The sequence below is a fragment of the Bubalus bubalis genome, chromosome 23, assembly GCF_019923935.1.
Source record: "Bubalus bubalis isolate 160015118507 breed Murrah chromosome 23, NDDB_SH_1, whole genome shotgun sequence".
NCBI classification, from domain to species: Eukaryota; Metazoa; Chordata; class Mammalia; order Artiodactyla; family Bovidae; genus Bubalus; species Bubalus bubalis.
Genome location: NC_059179.1, coordinates 46,565,985 through 46,583,341, shown reverse-complemented (window position 1 = coordinate 46,583,341; position 17,357 = coordinate 46,565,985). Strand labels below are relative to the sequence as shown.

General features: G+C 44.2%; 1 protein-coding gene across 2 annotated transcripts in view; it reads right to left on the bottom strand.

Moving 5' to 3' along the window:
- The window catches only part of DOCK1 (dedicator of cytokinesis 1), a 559,970-nt gene that overhangs the window by 425,501 nt on the left and 117,112 nt on the right, over positions 1-17,357 (bottom strand). For both annotated transcript variants that reach the window (XM_025273840.3, XM_025273841.3), the window contains exons 22-23: positions 13,026-13,160; positions 3,138-3,246 (exon numbers count right to left, since the gene is read on the bottom strand). In XM_025273840.3, coding sequence (XP_025129625.1) covers positions 3,138-3,246; positions 13,026-13,160 — 244 coding nt within the window. The remainder of the gene's footprint in view (positions 1-3,137; positions 3,247-13,025; positions 13,161-17,357) is intronic.

Below are 17,357 nucleotides of genomic sequence, written 5' to 3'. Positions count from 1 at the left end.
GTTCATGCTTCTTTCTAGCCACTGTTGGAATCCATCCTTCCAGAGGCTTCTGGGCATCCAGAGGGATGCTCTACTTGTGTTCCTAAGAACCAAAGGCTAGGAGAGTTGACTGCATTGACTGTGAAGCAGAAACTGGAAGCTGACCCATTTCTCCAGGCAGCTGGAGAACATCACGACTTCCTGAGAAAAAGGCCATCGCCGGATGTGAGTTTGGGGAAACGCTGAAATATAGTCAGGGAACAAGATGGTCAGGCACAGCACCGAGGGCATAGAGGGTACAGAGAGGGGCTGCCATAACGTCATCCAGAGCACTTGAGCACCTGGCTCAGCGCAGTCACGGTCATGGTGAGCAGAGGAAGAGACAGCAATGGAAGGCAATGACCACGTTTGGCTTGGAGAGGCCGCAGGTGAAGGGTCACTGGGGCATACCTGGAGGAGAGGCAGACAGTGACCACACGGGGGTGGAGCAGAGAACAGAAGCAGAAGACACTGGCCACAGGTCCAAGGGTCAGCTCACGGGGAGGAGGACACGGGGAAGTGTGATGGCCAAGAGGGCTCCGCGAAGCACCTGCAGAGAATGTCTGGGGACGGCTGTTGGCAGGTGAAAGGGGTCATCTGATGTGCAGACAGAAGCTTTTAGACTAAATATATGTTGAAACTTCCACGCGGATTCCGTGTGTTTCCTGAAGTTAATTATGATCTGAATCTTCTCTTGCCTCCCCCTTTACTGAGATGTAAAATGCTAACCTGAATCCAGAAGGTGGGTGTCAGTGGTGGCTTCAGTTCTGAGGAGGTGACAGCAGGGTGCTCAGAGTGGTCACATCAAGTCACCCTGAACGACACCGGGAAGGCAGGGACCAGGCTGACCTCCTGACTCACTCCTAACTGAAGTGGTGGCTTCAGTTCTGAGGAGGTGCCAGCAGGGAGCTCAGAGCGGTCACATCAAGTCACCCTGAACGACACCAGGAAGGCATGGACCACGCTGACCTTCTGACTCACAAATGGGTGCCTGCAGATCACCTCCTAGATCAAAGCAGCCAACCAGGGCCACCCCAGGAAACAAAGTTTAACCCCCAAGAAAGGCTTTTTTCATAATTCCTCTACGTGAGATGACTCACAATTGTACTTCCATTTCCACAGAGCAAAACTTAGAAAGTTAAAAACTACAGAAAAACAGGATCCCATGATGGGAATTCTTAACTTTGGGAAGCTGAGAAAGCACCTATTGTGAAAGAACAAAATACAAAATTAGCAGAAGGGTGGCAACATTTCACACAACACTCAGTCATCTGTCTTGCAGATGTAAGCCTTGCATCAACGCACAAACGTCACTGAATTCACCGTGTCTTATAATAAAACACCCACCAAAGGAAGGACTTCCAAGTCTACAGTTACTAAATGTCTTGACATCCAGGGAGGTGGGCAGACACAAGTCAAGCCCAATCAAAGTTAATAATCTAACAGTATATTTAGAAATCTAAAAGAATTTCTGGGCTCAAAAATCTAAAAGAATTTCTGGGCTTCCTGTCATTTGTATCTATTCTTAGACTCCCAGCCTCTGTTTTTTCCGAAATGCCACAGGATTTAGGAGCAAATGTACCAAACACACTGTTAATTTTAACCTCAGAACAATAAGGCAGCTTTAGGCAATAAGTTGGGCTTCCCTGGTGGCTCAGATGGTAAAGAATCTGTCCGCAATGTAGGAGACCTGGGTTTAATCCCTGGGATAGGAAGATTCTGTGAAGAAGGAAATGGCAAACCACTCCAGTATTCCTGCCTGGAGAATTCCATGGACAGAGGAGCCTGGCGGGCTACTGTCCATGGGGTCGCCAAAAAGTCAGAGACAACTGAGTGACTTTCACTTTCAGGCAGTAAGTTGCCAAAATAATTAAGCCACAACTTGAAAATAGGCACGATGCAGCGTTCTCTGTGGACCACCAGCTCTACATCACGACAGAAATGATGCTAAGGGACCACAGCTCCTCCAGACAGCAGCGTCACCTCTGAGATGAAAGGATCGTTATGACTCCTCACGTTAAGTGACACTGGTTCCCCCGGTCACAGCAGTGCAACACACACCTGAGCACACGGACATCTTTGTTCGAGACTTAAAAGCTGGAAAATCACTTTCCCACAACAGTTTTAAGACAATAGCCATAAGGATGCTTTCTGAAATGACACATTAAAAGAACATTCAAAGAGGAACATGAGAACACAGCAGGCTTCAGGAAGCAGTGGAACGAAAGCTACGAGTTAATCATTTGGAAGACTCTTGTCCTCGGAAGGAATCAGCATGGGCAACACATGCAGACTACATGGCTTCTTCCACAGTAAGTCAGCCACATGGAAATTTCCAGAAAGGGGGATGCTAGGGAGTGTGTGGGCTCCGGGTTGATCTGTGGGCTTCCCCCATGCCCTGCCCCCTGGCACCTCTACCCCTAACATGTCCTGAAGACCACCCAGACCCCACCTTTGGGATAAAGGCATCTTGATCCCACAGAAGACCACAGGGCAAGAACAGATAATGAGGTGATGAGAAGAGCAGGACCACGGGAAGGCTGGATCCCGACTCACTGGAGGACAAAGACGTACCACTATGGGCACAGCTTCGCCTGAGGTCTGGCGGATGCCTGGGGCCCCTACAGCCTCAGCCTCCCACTCCCGCTCAGATACTGAGATGCCCTGACAACAGACACAAAAACACTGTTCTCATCCACTTCCCCACCCTTCCATGAGGAAACTGAGACCCTCTCCCCACGGAGAGACAAAGAGCAATGGCAGGGACTTCCCTGGCGGTCCAGCGGTTAAGACTCCACGCTTCAACTGCAGGGGGCATGCGTTCGATCCCTGGTTGGGGAACTAAGATCCCACATGCTGAGCGGCGCAGCCAAATTTTAAACAATCAAATTTAATAAAAGAAAAAAAAAACAAGAGCAATGGTAGCAAAATTTAAGAGCAGCTACAGAGAAAAAAAAGAGAATCCCAATACAGGCACCACGATTACGGTCATGGCAAAGCCACTCCTGGGAAGTCCAGGTTTCGTAGGACGCGCAGTCCCTGCTTTCCTGGGCCCGCAGGGAACCCCGCGTCTAAGAGCGGCCCGCATGCAGTCGGCGCTGCCACACCCGAGGGCCTACCTTCACCCGGACGGTCTGGTCCGACACGCTGCTCATCATATCGCTGATGGACCGGAAGAGCTGCACCAGGGACTCCACGAAATCAGCCTCTCCTTTGTTCTCATAGAGCCTGCAAAGGAACACACAGATCTGTGGGCCAGGCACACGGCACACGGCCGCTTTCTGCTCCTGAGTCCACAGACGCTAAAGGTGCTGCTGGGCTGGTAAGGTAGACCAGGACAGAACGTCCTCAGCGTCCACGGAACAAGGGAGAGGACTTGGCAGTGAGGATATCATCTGGACCATGCAGCTAGGAAGGTCTGCCTCTGTGCTGAAGAAGCTGATCTTCAGTCACTCTATTTATTGTCTTTTGTCTACATTCTACAAGTCTGAAAACCAGAGAAATGTAGTAAAAAGGGAGGGAAGGAGAGAAAGGGGAAGGAGGACAGAGAGGAAGGAAGAAGGGAGAAATCTAGCTTTAATGTTGCCCCGCAGAGATCTCATCATTAACATTTCAGGGTATATCCTGCCCGTGTTTCTTAAACCCATGTCACATAACAGACTATCACAAAGACAACAAGTTTACCATGATTTCAGAATCATTCAAAAATGACACTGTAAGAATAAATGCAAAAAATTACTTGATCTCAGAGTAATGATACTATATTATCATTGAATGATATTCTTTCATCATAGAATTGGTGGTTCTGGGAAAACATTCAAAAGGTAGAACATATTCAATAAATGGATAATAAAGAAGTTGTACATTGGTTCCATGCATGCAAATACATGTTGCTAATTGTAAATAAGTTTCATCTATAAATAATTTATTAGCAGATACTTCAAGCTGCCGTGTTACTAAAAACCAACACATTTGCATTTTAAAATGCTGCAACGCAGATGTTTTATTAATATAGACTAGCTTTCTGCCTAATTAAAAGTATACCATACCTGAAAACTTGTGTACAATGGAAAATTTTGTAAACTAAGTGATAATTAATTACCCTAGAGGTAATCTTATATTTAAATGAGTTCCATTGTAAGGAAACAAAGTCTGTCTAAAATGGGGAATTGCAACCTGGTGTATCTGTTTTGCAAAAGACTTTCAAAGAGGGGCTTGTATAAACAGTACCCAACAACGACACTTATGAAGTCATGAATTTCTGCCTGCTGGTAAAATTAAGCACAGTTCGGCAGACTGGTGCAAATACTTGGGGAAGTTTCTAGCATATACTCAGCCATTCTCCTCCACCCCCTCTGCCCCAGTATATCTGCCAATTCCTAAGGCTCAATGGGCAGGGGACTGAAAACCAAACTGAAAACATCTGTAAAGCAAAGTAGAGTTTTTATCAGTCTCCAGAGATAAAGAACTCAGTTTGAAAAATGCCAGGGAGAAGGGCCCAGATAACACAGCAGACTCTCAGTTGAAAGCCCTGGAAAACCAAAGGAAAACTGCATAAGACTGAGGCTTACAAAGGCTACACACAGCCTCTGTAGCCTAAGCGTTCAGTCCACTTTCTCTGCCTAGAAAAGATCAGTCCTCTCTAGAAGAAGATCACATCACCTTGGGCTTTGACAGTTGTATATGTTCACAGTCCCATATTCAAACAAGCTACTAAACACAGCAAAATACCATGTGGCCAAATTAAAGAAGGAAAAGACAACAGAAACAGATACCCAGGTGGTCAAGATACTGTAGTTAGCAAGTAGTTACATCTTGTCACAAGAATGTCAAAATATATATAAGCATTATAGCATTATACTGTAAAACAGAAAAGATGGAAAACATAGAAAACTGGAAATATGGAAAATAGAGAGATGGAGAAAACAGGAGGCAAGATAAAAAAATTCTTTTAGAAAAATGAATGTATAAAAAAAGATGAAAATTCTGAAACGAAAATACAATATCTAAAATAAAGAATTCATTGTATGGGTAAAATTGAGATTAGACATTGTTAGAATCAGTGAAATGGAAGACAATCAACAGGAAAATAAACAGAAGAGAAAGAAAACAGAAACGTGTGCTAAGATACATAGGACATATTGAAGAGCTCAGATACATGTAACTGAAGTTACAGAAGAAAATGACAGGCACAGTTTGACAAATGCAACGTTAGAAGCGATAACGGCCATGAACTTGTTGAAACTAAGACAAGCGACAATCCAAAATTCAAGAAACTCTCAGAATCCAACGTAGGGTAGATAAAAAGCAAAACATTTCTATGCAACCCATAGTAAAACTGCTAATAACCACAGGAAAAAAAAAGAAAAATGGCAAACATAGCTAGAAAAGAGTTGTTAAAGACACCATTAGCTTCAAAGATGTAGCAGTAAGTCTGAAAGCTGACTTCTCACCAGAAATGATGGAAACCAAAGGAGAAAATAACACCTACAAGGAGAAAACAGCTGTCAATCTAGAATTCTCTATTAAATGAAAACATCCTTCAAAAACAAAGACGAAACCAACAATTTTCATAAAACAAAACCTGCATCAGACTTATACCAAAAGAAACACTACATGATTCCTCTGCACTTAAGGAAAATAATTCTATAGAGAAACATAAAATTAAAAGAAAGATCGAAAAACAACGATAAGTATAAAACATATCGAATGAATGCCGACTATACAAAACAATAATAGCAATGCTTTATGAAGCTTAGGGTATTTGTAGACTTGAAATGCATGACAATAATAACACAAGAGAGAGAAAATGGGAGAGGAAAAGAAAATTTTGATTGGTACAAAAGAAGGCAGAAAAAAGCATAATATAGATGAGCAAAACAAAATTAATAGAAAGACAATTGATATAAACTTAATATGTTACCTGAGTGTATTATATATAGATGAACTAAATAGTCAATTAAAAGGATTTTTACACTGGATAAAATAAAAAAAAAACCAACTCTATATTGTGTATAAGAGACACACCTTAAATATAAGAACACAGGAAGGTTGAAAGTAAAAGAATGGGAAATGGTATTCTGCAAAAATACTAACCAAAAGATAAAGGGAACATTTTCACATTAAGCAGTAAGTTCACAACAAAGAGATCACAGTTCTAAATCTGCATGCCCCCAATAATACAGCTTCAAAATCTACAAGGTACAATTCATGGGTCTTTCTTATATTTAATATTCCACTAGGAATCCCTCAAGAATGAAAATTTAATTATTAATTCTTCTGCTGCCAACCACCATTTAAAAGATATATATGGTAGTATTTTACAGCAAGCACTTTGGAGCCCCTTTCTGTAAGGAAGGCGAGGTCTCTAGAGATGAATAAACCAAGAGTCCCTTGTTCAACCCACACTGAGGTGGGTAAGAGGAAAGGACTCAGAGGGCGACTGGTAAATACACAGACAAAGCCTAGTCATCATACCTTGCTCTAGTTAAACGTTGTTAAGTACCCATTAACGAGGAACAGCTTGACCTTTGTTTATTAACCACATCCTACAATTGTGGCCGAGGAAATGATACCAAAATGACAGATCTACAACTTATTCATGATCAGTGACTATTCAGGAAGCTAACACCAGGTGAGACAGGCAGAAGGCAGCAATAACCAGCTTCAGTGACTGGATTCAGACAGCCTCGTGCAGGCTGCGTCTGTTTTCCGGCTTTCCAGCTAATGTGATCCACCCACACAGAAAGCACAGACAAGCCAAACCAGCGGAGAAGTGCCCCTGGCTGTCAGGAGTCTCTCCGTGGGTTCCCCAAGAACCAAATGTTTTTGGACCAGAGTTTTAAAAATGCTGTTCTCATTTCTAAACAAACAAACAAAGTATGGATTTGTATAGTGAGAAAGCAAGTGGGGTGACAAGGATTAGTTTCAATATCTTCATCTCCAACGTTTCACCCCTTTCTTCTCCAGAAGAGTAATTACTGTCAATTAACGTGGAATTTTACAAAGCTACTACATTATGTGAAAGCACAGCATACCTGTTTGAAAGGAGAAGAAAAACAAAAGACCTCCGAAGTTTATTTCAACTGCAAATAGAAAAACACACTTGATTCCAGCTGTGAGCACAATTGTTTTTCTCTCAAGGTAATAGATGCTTTGCAGGTAAGAAAACGGGAACCTGAGTTTGCTTTCTCCCTCACCCCTGAAAAAACCATGCGTCAGAGTTGCTCAGAACTTGTTAGGAATCAAACATCCCGGAAAACTGGGCGGGACACAGGACGGCTTTTCCCCTAAACAGTATATACACAATAGGAATATTATTTCATGTCAATGTAATGCTTTGTGAAGACAATGAGGACTACCAAAATGGGTCTCTGGGTGGAGGGTATTTGAGGACAAGAAACAATTGAGAGACTTTAGCCCCATGTCTGTGATTTCAACATCCTGGTTTTTTTTTCCTATCATAGATTCTTCTCAGAAATCTCAGACTACAGATTAAAATTTAAGCACTATCATATTTATACAATGCAACTACAACTGTGTTCTAGGTTCTGAAAGGAACATATGTCCTTGTCTGCCCTCAAGAATCATAAAGGCGGCCAAGATACACATTTAAGAAACTAGAGAGAAACTAAGGTCAATATACTTTAAAAGTCTGGGACAGTCAGGGCTCCAAAGCCCATTAGGCTCTTGGAAAGGAAGGATTCTGGTGGGACAGTGTCTGGTGAGATGAGGTCAGGGATATCAGGACAAGGATCCTGGAAGGTTCATGAAGTCTTCTGGCAACTGCTCTAATAGCGTTCTCAACTCTTGGCACTTTTTGTCCTGAACGGCCTCAGCTCTTCACAAACACATGAACCCAGCAGAGAGACTCAGCTGGGGATCAAGCCTGGCTCCCCCAACTCCAGGAAAAAGGCCGGCACCAGGACCAAGGTTTCTGCCAACACCGTGCGGCCGAGAGCCAAAACAAAGGCATTCCTAAGGATGTCCAAACATAAAACACTGCCGAGGTCACGGGCAAGGATCTGTTCGGTATTCCGCTCCGTTTCCATGACACAACAAGACTGAATCACCCTATGCAACACTTAGGGCTCAATGGCTCAAAGTCAAAGAGAGAGTGGAGACATGAGTCTCACAGACTGACCCCAAAACTAACGAGGAAGAAAGGCTGTCAGGGGCCTAATTACATGGGATTTACAAAGCTGGGACTTGGGCTTCCCAGGTGGCGCAGTGGTAAAGAATCCCTGTGCCAATGCAGGAGATGCAGGTTTGATCCCTGGGTCGGGAAGATCCTCTGGAACAGGAAATGCAACCCACTTCCCTATTATTACCTGAAAAATTCCATGGACAGAGGACCCTGGTGGGCTACAGTCCAGGGGGTTGCAAAGAGTTGGACACTTCTGTACCCACTGCACTGCGTTACTAACCTGAGATAAGTTAGGGATATTACGCTGGCAGGTAACAGGAATTCCTGATTAAAGGTATGAGAAAGAGTGTCAATGCCCATTCAATATATACTTCTTCACTACTTTACTAAAGGAAACCTGATTTTGTTGAAAAGTGAAGTCATTCAGTCGTGTCCGACTCTTTGCAACCCCATGGGCTGGAGCCTACCAGGCTCCTCTGTCCATGGGATTCTCCAGGCAAGAGTACTGGAGTGGGTTGCCATTTCCTTCTCCAGGGGATCTTCCTGACCCAGGGATCGAACCCAGGTCTCCTGCATTGTGAGCAGACGCTATACCATCTGAGCCACCAGCATCAATAAATTCTTTCCCATCTCCCTTGCATCTAGGATGGTCATGTGACCAGTCTGGCCAATAGGAGGGAAGCACATGACCCACTGTAGGCAGTGGGGACAATGTTCCTTAAGGAAAGTAACTGAAAGAGCTGTTGACATCCACCTTCCCTTCTCTGCAGCCTGCAGTGAGGTCTTGACACCAGGAGGAGCAGGAGCCACTTTGGGGCCATGAGACAGACAGAGATTCCTAAGGACAGTGGGGCAGAGAGATAGAAGGCGCCAAGGATGAAATAAGTAAGCAGAGACCAAGTGCACAAGCTCCAGACTCTTCCTCTGGGTTCCACGCCAAGTGGGGGAAACAAGCGAACCTCATCTATTTCTGTAACATGTAGCCAGTCATACTGCTAGCCCCAAGAAGATCAATCAAACTCAGTGCTATTTACAAGACCATGGTCCCAAGATCGCACACCATTTGTATTTTCAGGCTGAAAGAGATTAAGGAGAAACAGAGAGAAACAATTTGCCACTGGTCCACTTGGGTGACCCCAATCTTTTCTAAGCAGCATTATTTTGTAAAAGATTATAGCATTTACAACAATAGCAAGAACACACTGACCTTGAACATACCTTTCTTTTCATTATTAATCTCTGAATGAGAAGGAAAATCAGCAGTGTGTTTGAAAAGGAGATGACGGGCATCAATGAATCCCTGACCAGGGCCATACTGATCACAAACTGTACATGATGAAAATTTTTTCACATAAAACATGACATAATCCACACCACCTGATTGTTCCACTCTTTCAAGTTCATCCTCTCACCTTAGTGTCGATGTTATTTTAGAGTAATCAAAGACTTAAAATTAGTGGGACACATATAAAAGCAAGATTTTGCCTGACTCTTCTGCAACCCCAAGGACCGTAGCCCACCAGGCTCCTCCGTCCATGGAATTCTCCAGGCAAGAATACTGGAGTGGGTAGCCATTCCCTTCTCCATGGGATCTTCCCAACCCAAGGATCAAACCTGGGTCTCCTGCATTGCAGGCAGAGTCTTTACCATCTGAGCCACCAGGGAAGCCTCTAAATAAAAGCAAGATCAGATCAGATCAGATCAGTCGCTCAGTTGTGTCCGACTCTTTGCGACCCCATGAATCGCAGCACGCCAGGCCTCCCTGTCCATCACCAATTCCTGGAGTTCACTCAGACTCACGTCCATCGAGTCAGTGATGCCATCCAGCCATCTCATCCTCTGTCATCCCCTTCTTCTCCTGCCCCCAATCCCAATGAGTCAACTCTTCACATGAGGTGGCCAAAGTACTGGAGTTTCTGCTTTAGCATCATTCCTTCCAAAGAAATTCCAGGGATGATCTCCTTCAGAATGGACTGGTTGGATCTCCTTGCAGTCCAAGGGACTCTCAAGAGTCTTCTCCAACACCACACTTCAAAGGCATCAATTCTTCGGCGCTCAGCCTTCTTCACAGTCCAACTCTCACATTCATACATGACCACAGGAAAAACCATAGCCTTGACTAGACGAACCTTTGTTGGCAAAGTAATGTCTTTGCTTTTGAATATGCTATCTAGGTTGGTCATAACTTTCCTTCCAAGGAGTAAGCATCTTTTAATTTCATGGCTGCAGTCACCATCTGTAGTGATTTTGGAGCCCAGAAAAATAAAGTCTGACACTGTTTCCCCATCTATTTCCCATGAAGTGGTGGGACCGGATGCCATGATCTTCGTTTTCTGAATGTTGAGCTTAAGCCAACCTTTTCACTCTCCACTTTCACTTTCATCAAGAGGCTTTTGAGTTCCTCTTCACTTTCTGCCATAAGCGTGGTGTCATCTGCCTATCTGAGGTTATTGATATTTCTCCCAGCAATCTTGATTCCAGCTTGTGTTTCTTCCAGTCCAGTGTTTCTCATGATGTACTCTGCATATAAGTTAAATAAGCAGGGTGACAATATAGAGCCTTGACGAACTCCTTTTCCTATTTGGAACCAGTCTGTTGTTCCATGTCCAGTTCTAACTGTTGCTTCCTGACCTGCATACAAATTTCTCAAGAGGCAGATCAGGTGGTCTGGTATTCCCATCTCTTTCAGAATTTTCCACAGTTTATTGTGATCCACACAGTCAAAGGCTTTGGCATAGTCAATAAAGCAGAAATAGATGCTTTTATGGAACTCTCTTGCTTTTTCCATGATCCAGCGGATGTTGGCAATTTGATCTCGGGTTCCTCTGCGTTTTCTAAAACCAGCTTGAACATCAGGAAGTTCACGGTTCACGTATTGCTGAAGCCTGGCTTGGAGAATTTTGAGCATTACTTTACTAGCATGTGAGATGAGTGCAATTGTGCGGTAGTTTGAGCATTCTTTGGCACTGCCTTTCTTTGGGATTGGAATGAAAACTGACCTTTTCCAGTCCTGTGGCCACTGCTGAGTTTTCCAAATTTGCTGGCATATTGAGTGCAGCACTTTCACAGCATCATCTTTCAGGACCTGGAACAGCTCAACTGGAATTCCATCACCTCCACTAGCTTTGTTCGTAGTGATGCTTTCTAAGGCCCACTTGACTTCACATTCCAGGATGTCTGGCTCTAGGTCAGTGATCACACCATCATGATTATCTGGGTCATGAAGATCTTTTTTGTACCGTTCTTCTGTGTATTCTTGCCATCTCTTCTTAATATCTTCTGCTTCTGTTAGGTCCATACCATGGGCTTCCAAAAAGTTCCTTTTTGTAGAGCAATTTTACTGAAAAATATGATAAAATACAGAAAAAAAAAAAAAAAAAACCCCTACTTTCTTAGTCATCTTTCACACCTTGACAGTGAGAAAATCATCAACAGGTTTCACCCTGACAAAAACAGAAAGCTTCATGACCCTCATCAAGATTGACACCTATCCATAATAAGGAAAGTAAAAGAGTGTATTCTTCAGTGAAGGAGCAGAGCATGACGGCCTTCACGGGTCTGAACTCACAGGAACCGTAGAGTGACCAGAGCGCTGGCCATGCTTGTCCAGCAACACAGGGGCTGTGGCCACTGACGAGTGGAGGGCACACCCCGTTTGTGGCCCTTACAGCTGTACACTCAGTCTCCTGCTCCTCCGGCTGACGCGCCCCACAGGGTACACGAGGCTGGCTCGTGAATACCTCCCCTCTCTCCCTGGCTGTTGTGGAAAGCCGACTTCAGGCCAACAAAATGAAGAGTCAATAAGGAGGTACCGACCTGGGTCCACGCTCCCTCAATTCCCCATATTCACTGATACGTTTCAAGAGGGCTGTGCTTTTAAAGATGACATGTACTCTGTGAATCAGAGGGACACTGATTCTTAAACTCCATCTTTGTGTTTAGGACTCACACAAGAACATCACCCTCCCAAAACTGACAAGAAGCAGCATCACCCACTGTAGGGCACCCTAAGCAGGAACCTCCGCAAACAGCAGCAGCTTGAGTCGGCTTCAACGCCCCAGCACCCCATCTACCCTGGCTTCTCCTCTCTGCATTCAGAGCTAAACATTGTGGACCAACTGAAACCTCATTTATTTTAGCCCCATTCTTTCATCTATAGATATCTAGGAAAAAAAATAATGTTCTCTATAAAATGATGAAGTCATTATTTTAAAGTGGATCGGAAATACCCCAATCCACTTTAAAGTTTGAAAACAACTCATAAATTTGCCCAGATAATCCATGAAACACATCCCTAAGTTAAAACACTGAATGTCCATGCACAAGGCCATTTCGTGTATAGGAACCTCTCTCTAGAAACAAAACATGATTCTAGTTGAAGGAAAGAGGGTGGAAGCCCCACCATCTTCCCAAGTGAGTTAATTTACCTTGCTGTTTATTATTGTTGATGTGGCTTGTTTTAATTTTGTGTGTTCTTCAAGGGGCTTTTTTCCTCTGTAAAATAACACTGAAAAGAACTGCAGAACTCGGGGTGTTCAGTCTGTACTGCATCGGATAAAATGCCAACACTTTCAGGAGACAATGTTTGACTCACAGGCACACAGTTCAGACTCAGGGCTCAAGACTCAAACTCAGAGAGCTTGCCTTTTACTCCACTGGGGAGCAGTTAGGGTGAACGTGGACAGCTCCAGCCCAGAATTGCTGTCTGTTAACTGCCGTGTTCTGCTAGACCGCAGGGAAAGAAGGGGAGGAGGAGAGAAAGGCAAAGAAGAATGAGGCAGGGGAAGGGAGAAGACGCAGGAAGGAAGGAAGAAAAGGGTCTCCTCCCAGCCCTCTGGAGAGCCGGCACGAGGACACGCACTGGTTGAACAGGATCCGGGAGCGCACGATGAACTTGAAGATGTACTCTAGAGCCTTCATGGCTTTATACAGCTGGTCGCTTATTCCCGGCTTCTCGGCATTGTCCACGTAGTTCCGCAAAACTTTCGTCAGCTTCCTGTTTGGAATGGAAACACACATCAACAAATTCAGATGACTACAGTATCTCATTTCTTAACTGGGGCAGAAATATACAAGTGGGTATTTGGGTTCTTTTTAGCTGGGTTCACAAATTATCAGTATGTGCATATTTGTGAAATGTATTCGAAACAGATTAAAAGTGAGCTATAAAACAACTCTCAGAGGAGCGAGATCTGAGCATTTAACAAGCACTTTCTAAGTTTTAGATGTCATCCTCAGCATTTAAGAGTATTATATAATTTATTCTCCACAGCAACACTGTATGACAAGTGTTCAGTTTTACCCCTAATTTGCAGCTGGAGAAGCCCAGGACTCGGTGGGTGATCTAGCATTCCAATGCTCAACAATGAAATCAAAGGGGTTTTCTTTACAGACATATCTATTTTCATAATGCTCTTTTTTTTTAATTGAGTGCTATTTTCAAATGATAGAGGCAGTAAGAGTAATAATCAGTTTTTAATTCTGTCCAAATGTCTACATTTTCTACCACTATGCATGTATGCTCAGTCATGTCTAACTCTTTATGACCCCATGGACAGTAGTATGCCAGGTTCCTCTGTCCATGGGATTTCCCAGGCAAGAATACTGGAGTGGATTGCCATTTCCTCCTCCAGGGGATATTCCCAATCCAGACGGAACTCACATCTCCTGCATTGGCAGACAGGTTCTCTACCACGGAGCCAACTACTGGCCCATAAACTAATAATCTTCAAGTCAAGCCTTTTAAATCATAAAGGAATAATTAAATAACTTCAGTGTATTTTCAGCTTTTGGTGCATTTGGCTACACTGTAACTTCAAAAACTAGCAACATATGTAAAACTTGTATGACAACAACCAACAAAATTACCCCCAAACCAAACGTCTCCACCCCCTAACTTTTTCAGTAATCAACAAGAATTCCTTCTGGTTTTCAAATATTCATAAACAACAACAACAACAACCTGCCAAGGTACTGACAGCTTTTCTCGTTAAGTTATGAGCCAGTGTGCACCAGCTTGTTATTTGAGATTATTACAAGTCACTCATAAGAGCAACTGAAGCTTGGCTCGTGGATGACCTCGGAAGAACCCAAGAGAAACGATTTTACTGATAAATCACAATAAAAAGGCTGTGGGGCGACTGAGAGGATGTGAAATCATTTCTAACACTGATCAAGATGAAGAACTCAAGAAACCTCACAATGCTGTCATAGGAGCCTTCCTGGCAGTGTGTCCTGAAGAAGCGAGGCCAGAAAGATCCCCTCCCGTTAGGTTCCCCTGGTCCCGACCCTGGGAAGGTATGTACCCTTACAGGTCTTGTGATGGTTCTCGAGGCCTGGCAGAGCCCCTCAAGTCCTGGCATAAAAGCTGTTTCACCCAGTTTAACAACATACTTTCCCAAACTGACAGCCCCACACACCCTGTTCTCTTAAACCTACTGATAGCCCAAGAAATATGCATTCCATCTGGAGAAGGGAATGACTACCCACTCCAGTATTCTTGCCCAGAGAATCCCATGGATGGAGGAGCCTGGTGGGCTACAGTCCATGGGGTCGCAAAGAGTCAGACACAACTGACCGACTGACGCTTTCACTTTTCACATTCATTCCATAGAAACAGATTTTGGAAATCCTTCCAAAAGTTCAATCAAAGGAAAGAACAAAAAGAAGGAAAGCATGACCCAGAATCAGAAAATAAATCAGGAAGTCACAGGACCCGAATCCACACCCATCACACCACTTGTAACTATAGAAAGACCAAACTGCTCGGCCCCAGGTGAGAGGACCAGACCAATGCGGCATCAGTTCAGTGGGGAGGAGGCCCGAACCAGCTCCGGGAAAGGCAGGTCTGTGCACAGAAGGAGCACGTCCTGCTGGTTTTGGGGAAGAACCGTCCCCAAAGCTGACGCCTCCCTCCCTCCTGGCTTGGACCAGCCCTGGTCACTCTGCCCCGTGAACCACCCATGCAGCGAGCACCTGCTCTGTGACTTAGAAGGCTAAGAGTTAACACCCATTGCCTCTAGTCATAGTTAATTTATTCTCAGAGTTGTTTGCAAAGAAAGGCTCCAGATCTCAACATTTATCAAAGGAAAGAGGTAAAGAAACTGCCTGGATGGGAATCTAATCTAAGCCTCCGCCCACCTGCCCCCCAAGCAGGGGAGGGGAGAGACTGTTTGTGATGATGCTTGGTACTAGAATGTCCCCTGGGCTGGAGAACGCTGCAAACACTTCATTAGGGCAGAGGCAGCCTTCCTGATTGCGTTAGAACTGCGTGAACCTCAATTATCTCCTCTGTCATTTCAAGGCGAAATGCTCAGATTCCAACGGCTGAAGAACCACTTGGGGTTGCTGGTTAGTCAAAACAAGATAAGAACACTTATTTTCTGAAATTAAAATTTTTTCTGCAGATGACAGACTGGACGAGAGGATACAGATTCTTGGCTCCATCCTGTCGTAACTTAACAGTAAGATGGTATTTTCTGTGTCTTCCATGGAGTAACCTGCCCAATGCTCCCCAGGTATGCTTCCCTCTTTGAGAATAAGGGCAAGGGGACGCCAGAAAGAGGACCTGGACTGCAGCACGGTGACCTTGCCACCGTTTTGACTTTCTAAAATGAAAGTAAAAACTCTAATCTGAGAACAGTTGTTTGGCCCAGTTTCAGTAGAGGAGGATGGTGGAGGTGACACCGGAGGAGGTCACATGGGACCCAGAGCAGCATACAGGCCACCCCCATGAACCCTGCACTGACTCCTTTTGGGTGCTAGAGCGAGATGGTGCCACCCGACCAGCAGTCTGCAGGGAACCCTCTGAAGTGTGGGCCAACTGGGCTTCTCCACAGAGAGAACTGAATGTCTTAAACAAAGGTTGATTAGCCAGCAAGCACCAGGCTTGTCACAGCTTGCCCTGCGTGCCTAAGCACACCCCTGCTTCCTGCCACGTGGGGCTCCACCCGCAGCCCTGCAATAAACAAGCACTATTGCAGATACAGAAGAATCCAAGACTCAGGGACAGGCCCGCTGACCTTGAGTTCCCACAGCCAGGGGCAACAGGTTCTGACCCAAGTAGGGGCAAGACACAGATGGGAACTTCGATTCAAGTTCCTGGCCCTAAAAGGGAATCATTCTAAGGAATCTAAGTGAAATGTTCTTTAAAATATTAAACCTTTCTTTTTCACTGCAGCTCACACAGAAAACAGTCCGAACCAGTGCCAATAAATCCCACTGTGAGAGAACGAGGAACTCGCCCTAATAATTCTAATAATAACGGAATCTAACTACCGCTTGGTGCTGAGTGCCACGGATTATTCCAAACACTTGACATGTTACGAACTTATTAAAATTCTCAAGAAAACCTACAACCGTGCTGTTGTGCAGATGAGAAGGCTGAAGCTCAGAGACGCGAAGCAACCTAAGCTTGCCAAGTGACCGTGGCAACACAAGCCGTGGCAGCAAGTCCCAGGGCTGTGGCCTTGACACCAGGCTCCACACCTTCCCCTGGGAGCCCTACTCGACCCGACAGAGGCCCAGGTAGGGAGCAGCTGGGTGAGTGCAGAACAGCTGGGTGGGGAGTAAGAATCCTAGTTAGTCAGAGCTGAAGCTTCTGGAACAAAGGAGAGGAACTCTTTAAAGAGCAAAAAGAATCTGAAAAGGAATATATGTATATATTATACACACACACATAACTGAATCACTCTGGTGTAAACCTGAAACTAACACCAACTTGCAAATCAATGCCACTTCAATAAAAACAACTATGTAAAGAAAACAATTTTAAAAAGAAAGAAATGCAGGAGTATTGAAAGACAATATCCAGATGAAGTTTAAAAATAATTGCCAAACCTGCAGATGTTTTATCTGAACAACATTAACATTCTGGCTCTTTAAACATCACTAAACCACTTTAAAAGAAAAAAAAAATTATTTTATCCAGCTTAATCCAGCACAGCAAAAATAAACAAATCACCTGCAACCTTAAAAAATAAAGAGTGAAGAAATAGATTGAAAAGTATAAGACTGAATTTTATTAATATTCACACTAAATAACCAATAATCTCAAGACAAGACCACATCCATTCATTCATTCATCAAATGGCTGTGAGAAAGCTGCAGTGTGGCAAGCACTCTGTATCCATATATCCATTTCATCAAACATAGAGGGAACAACTCAAAGACAAAAGAAAGGTGTAGAGAAGAA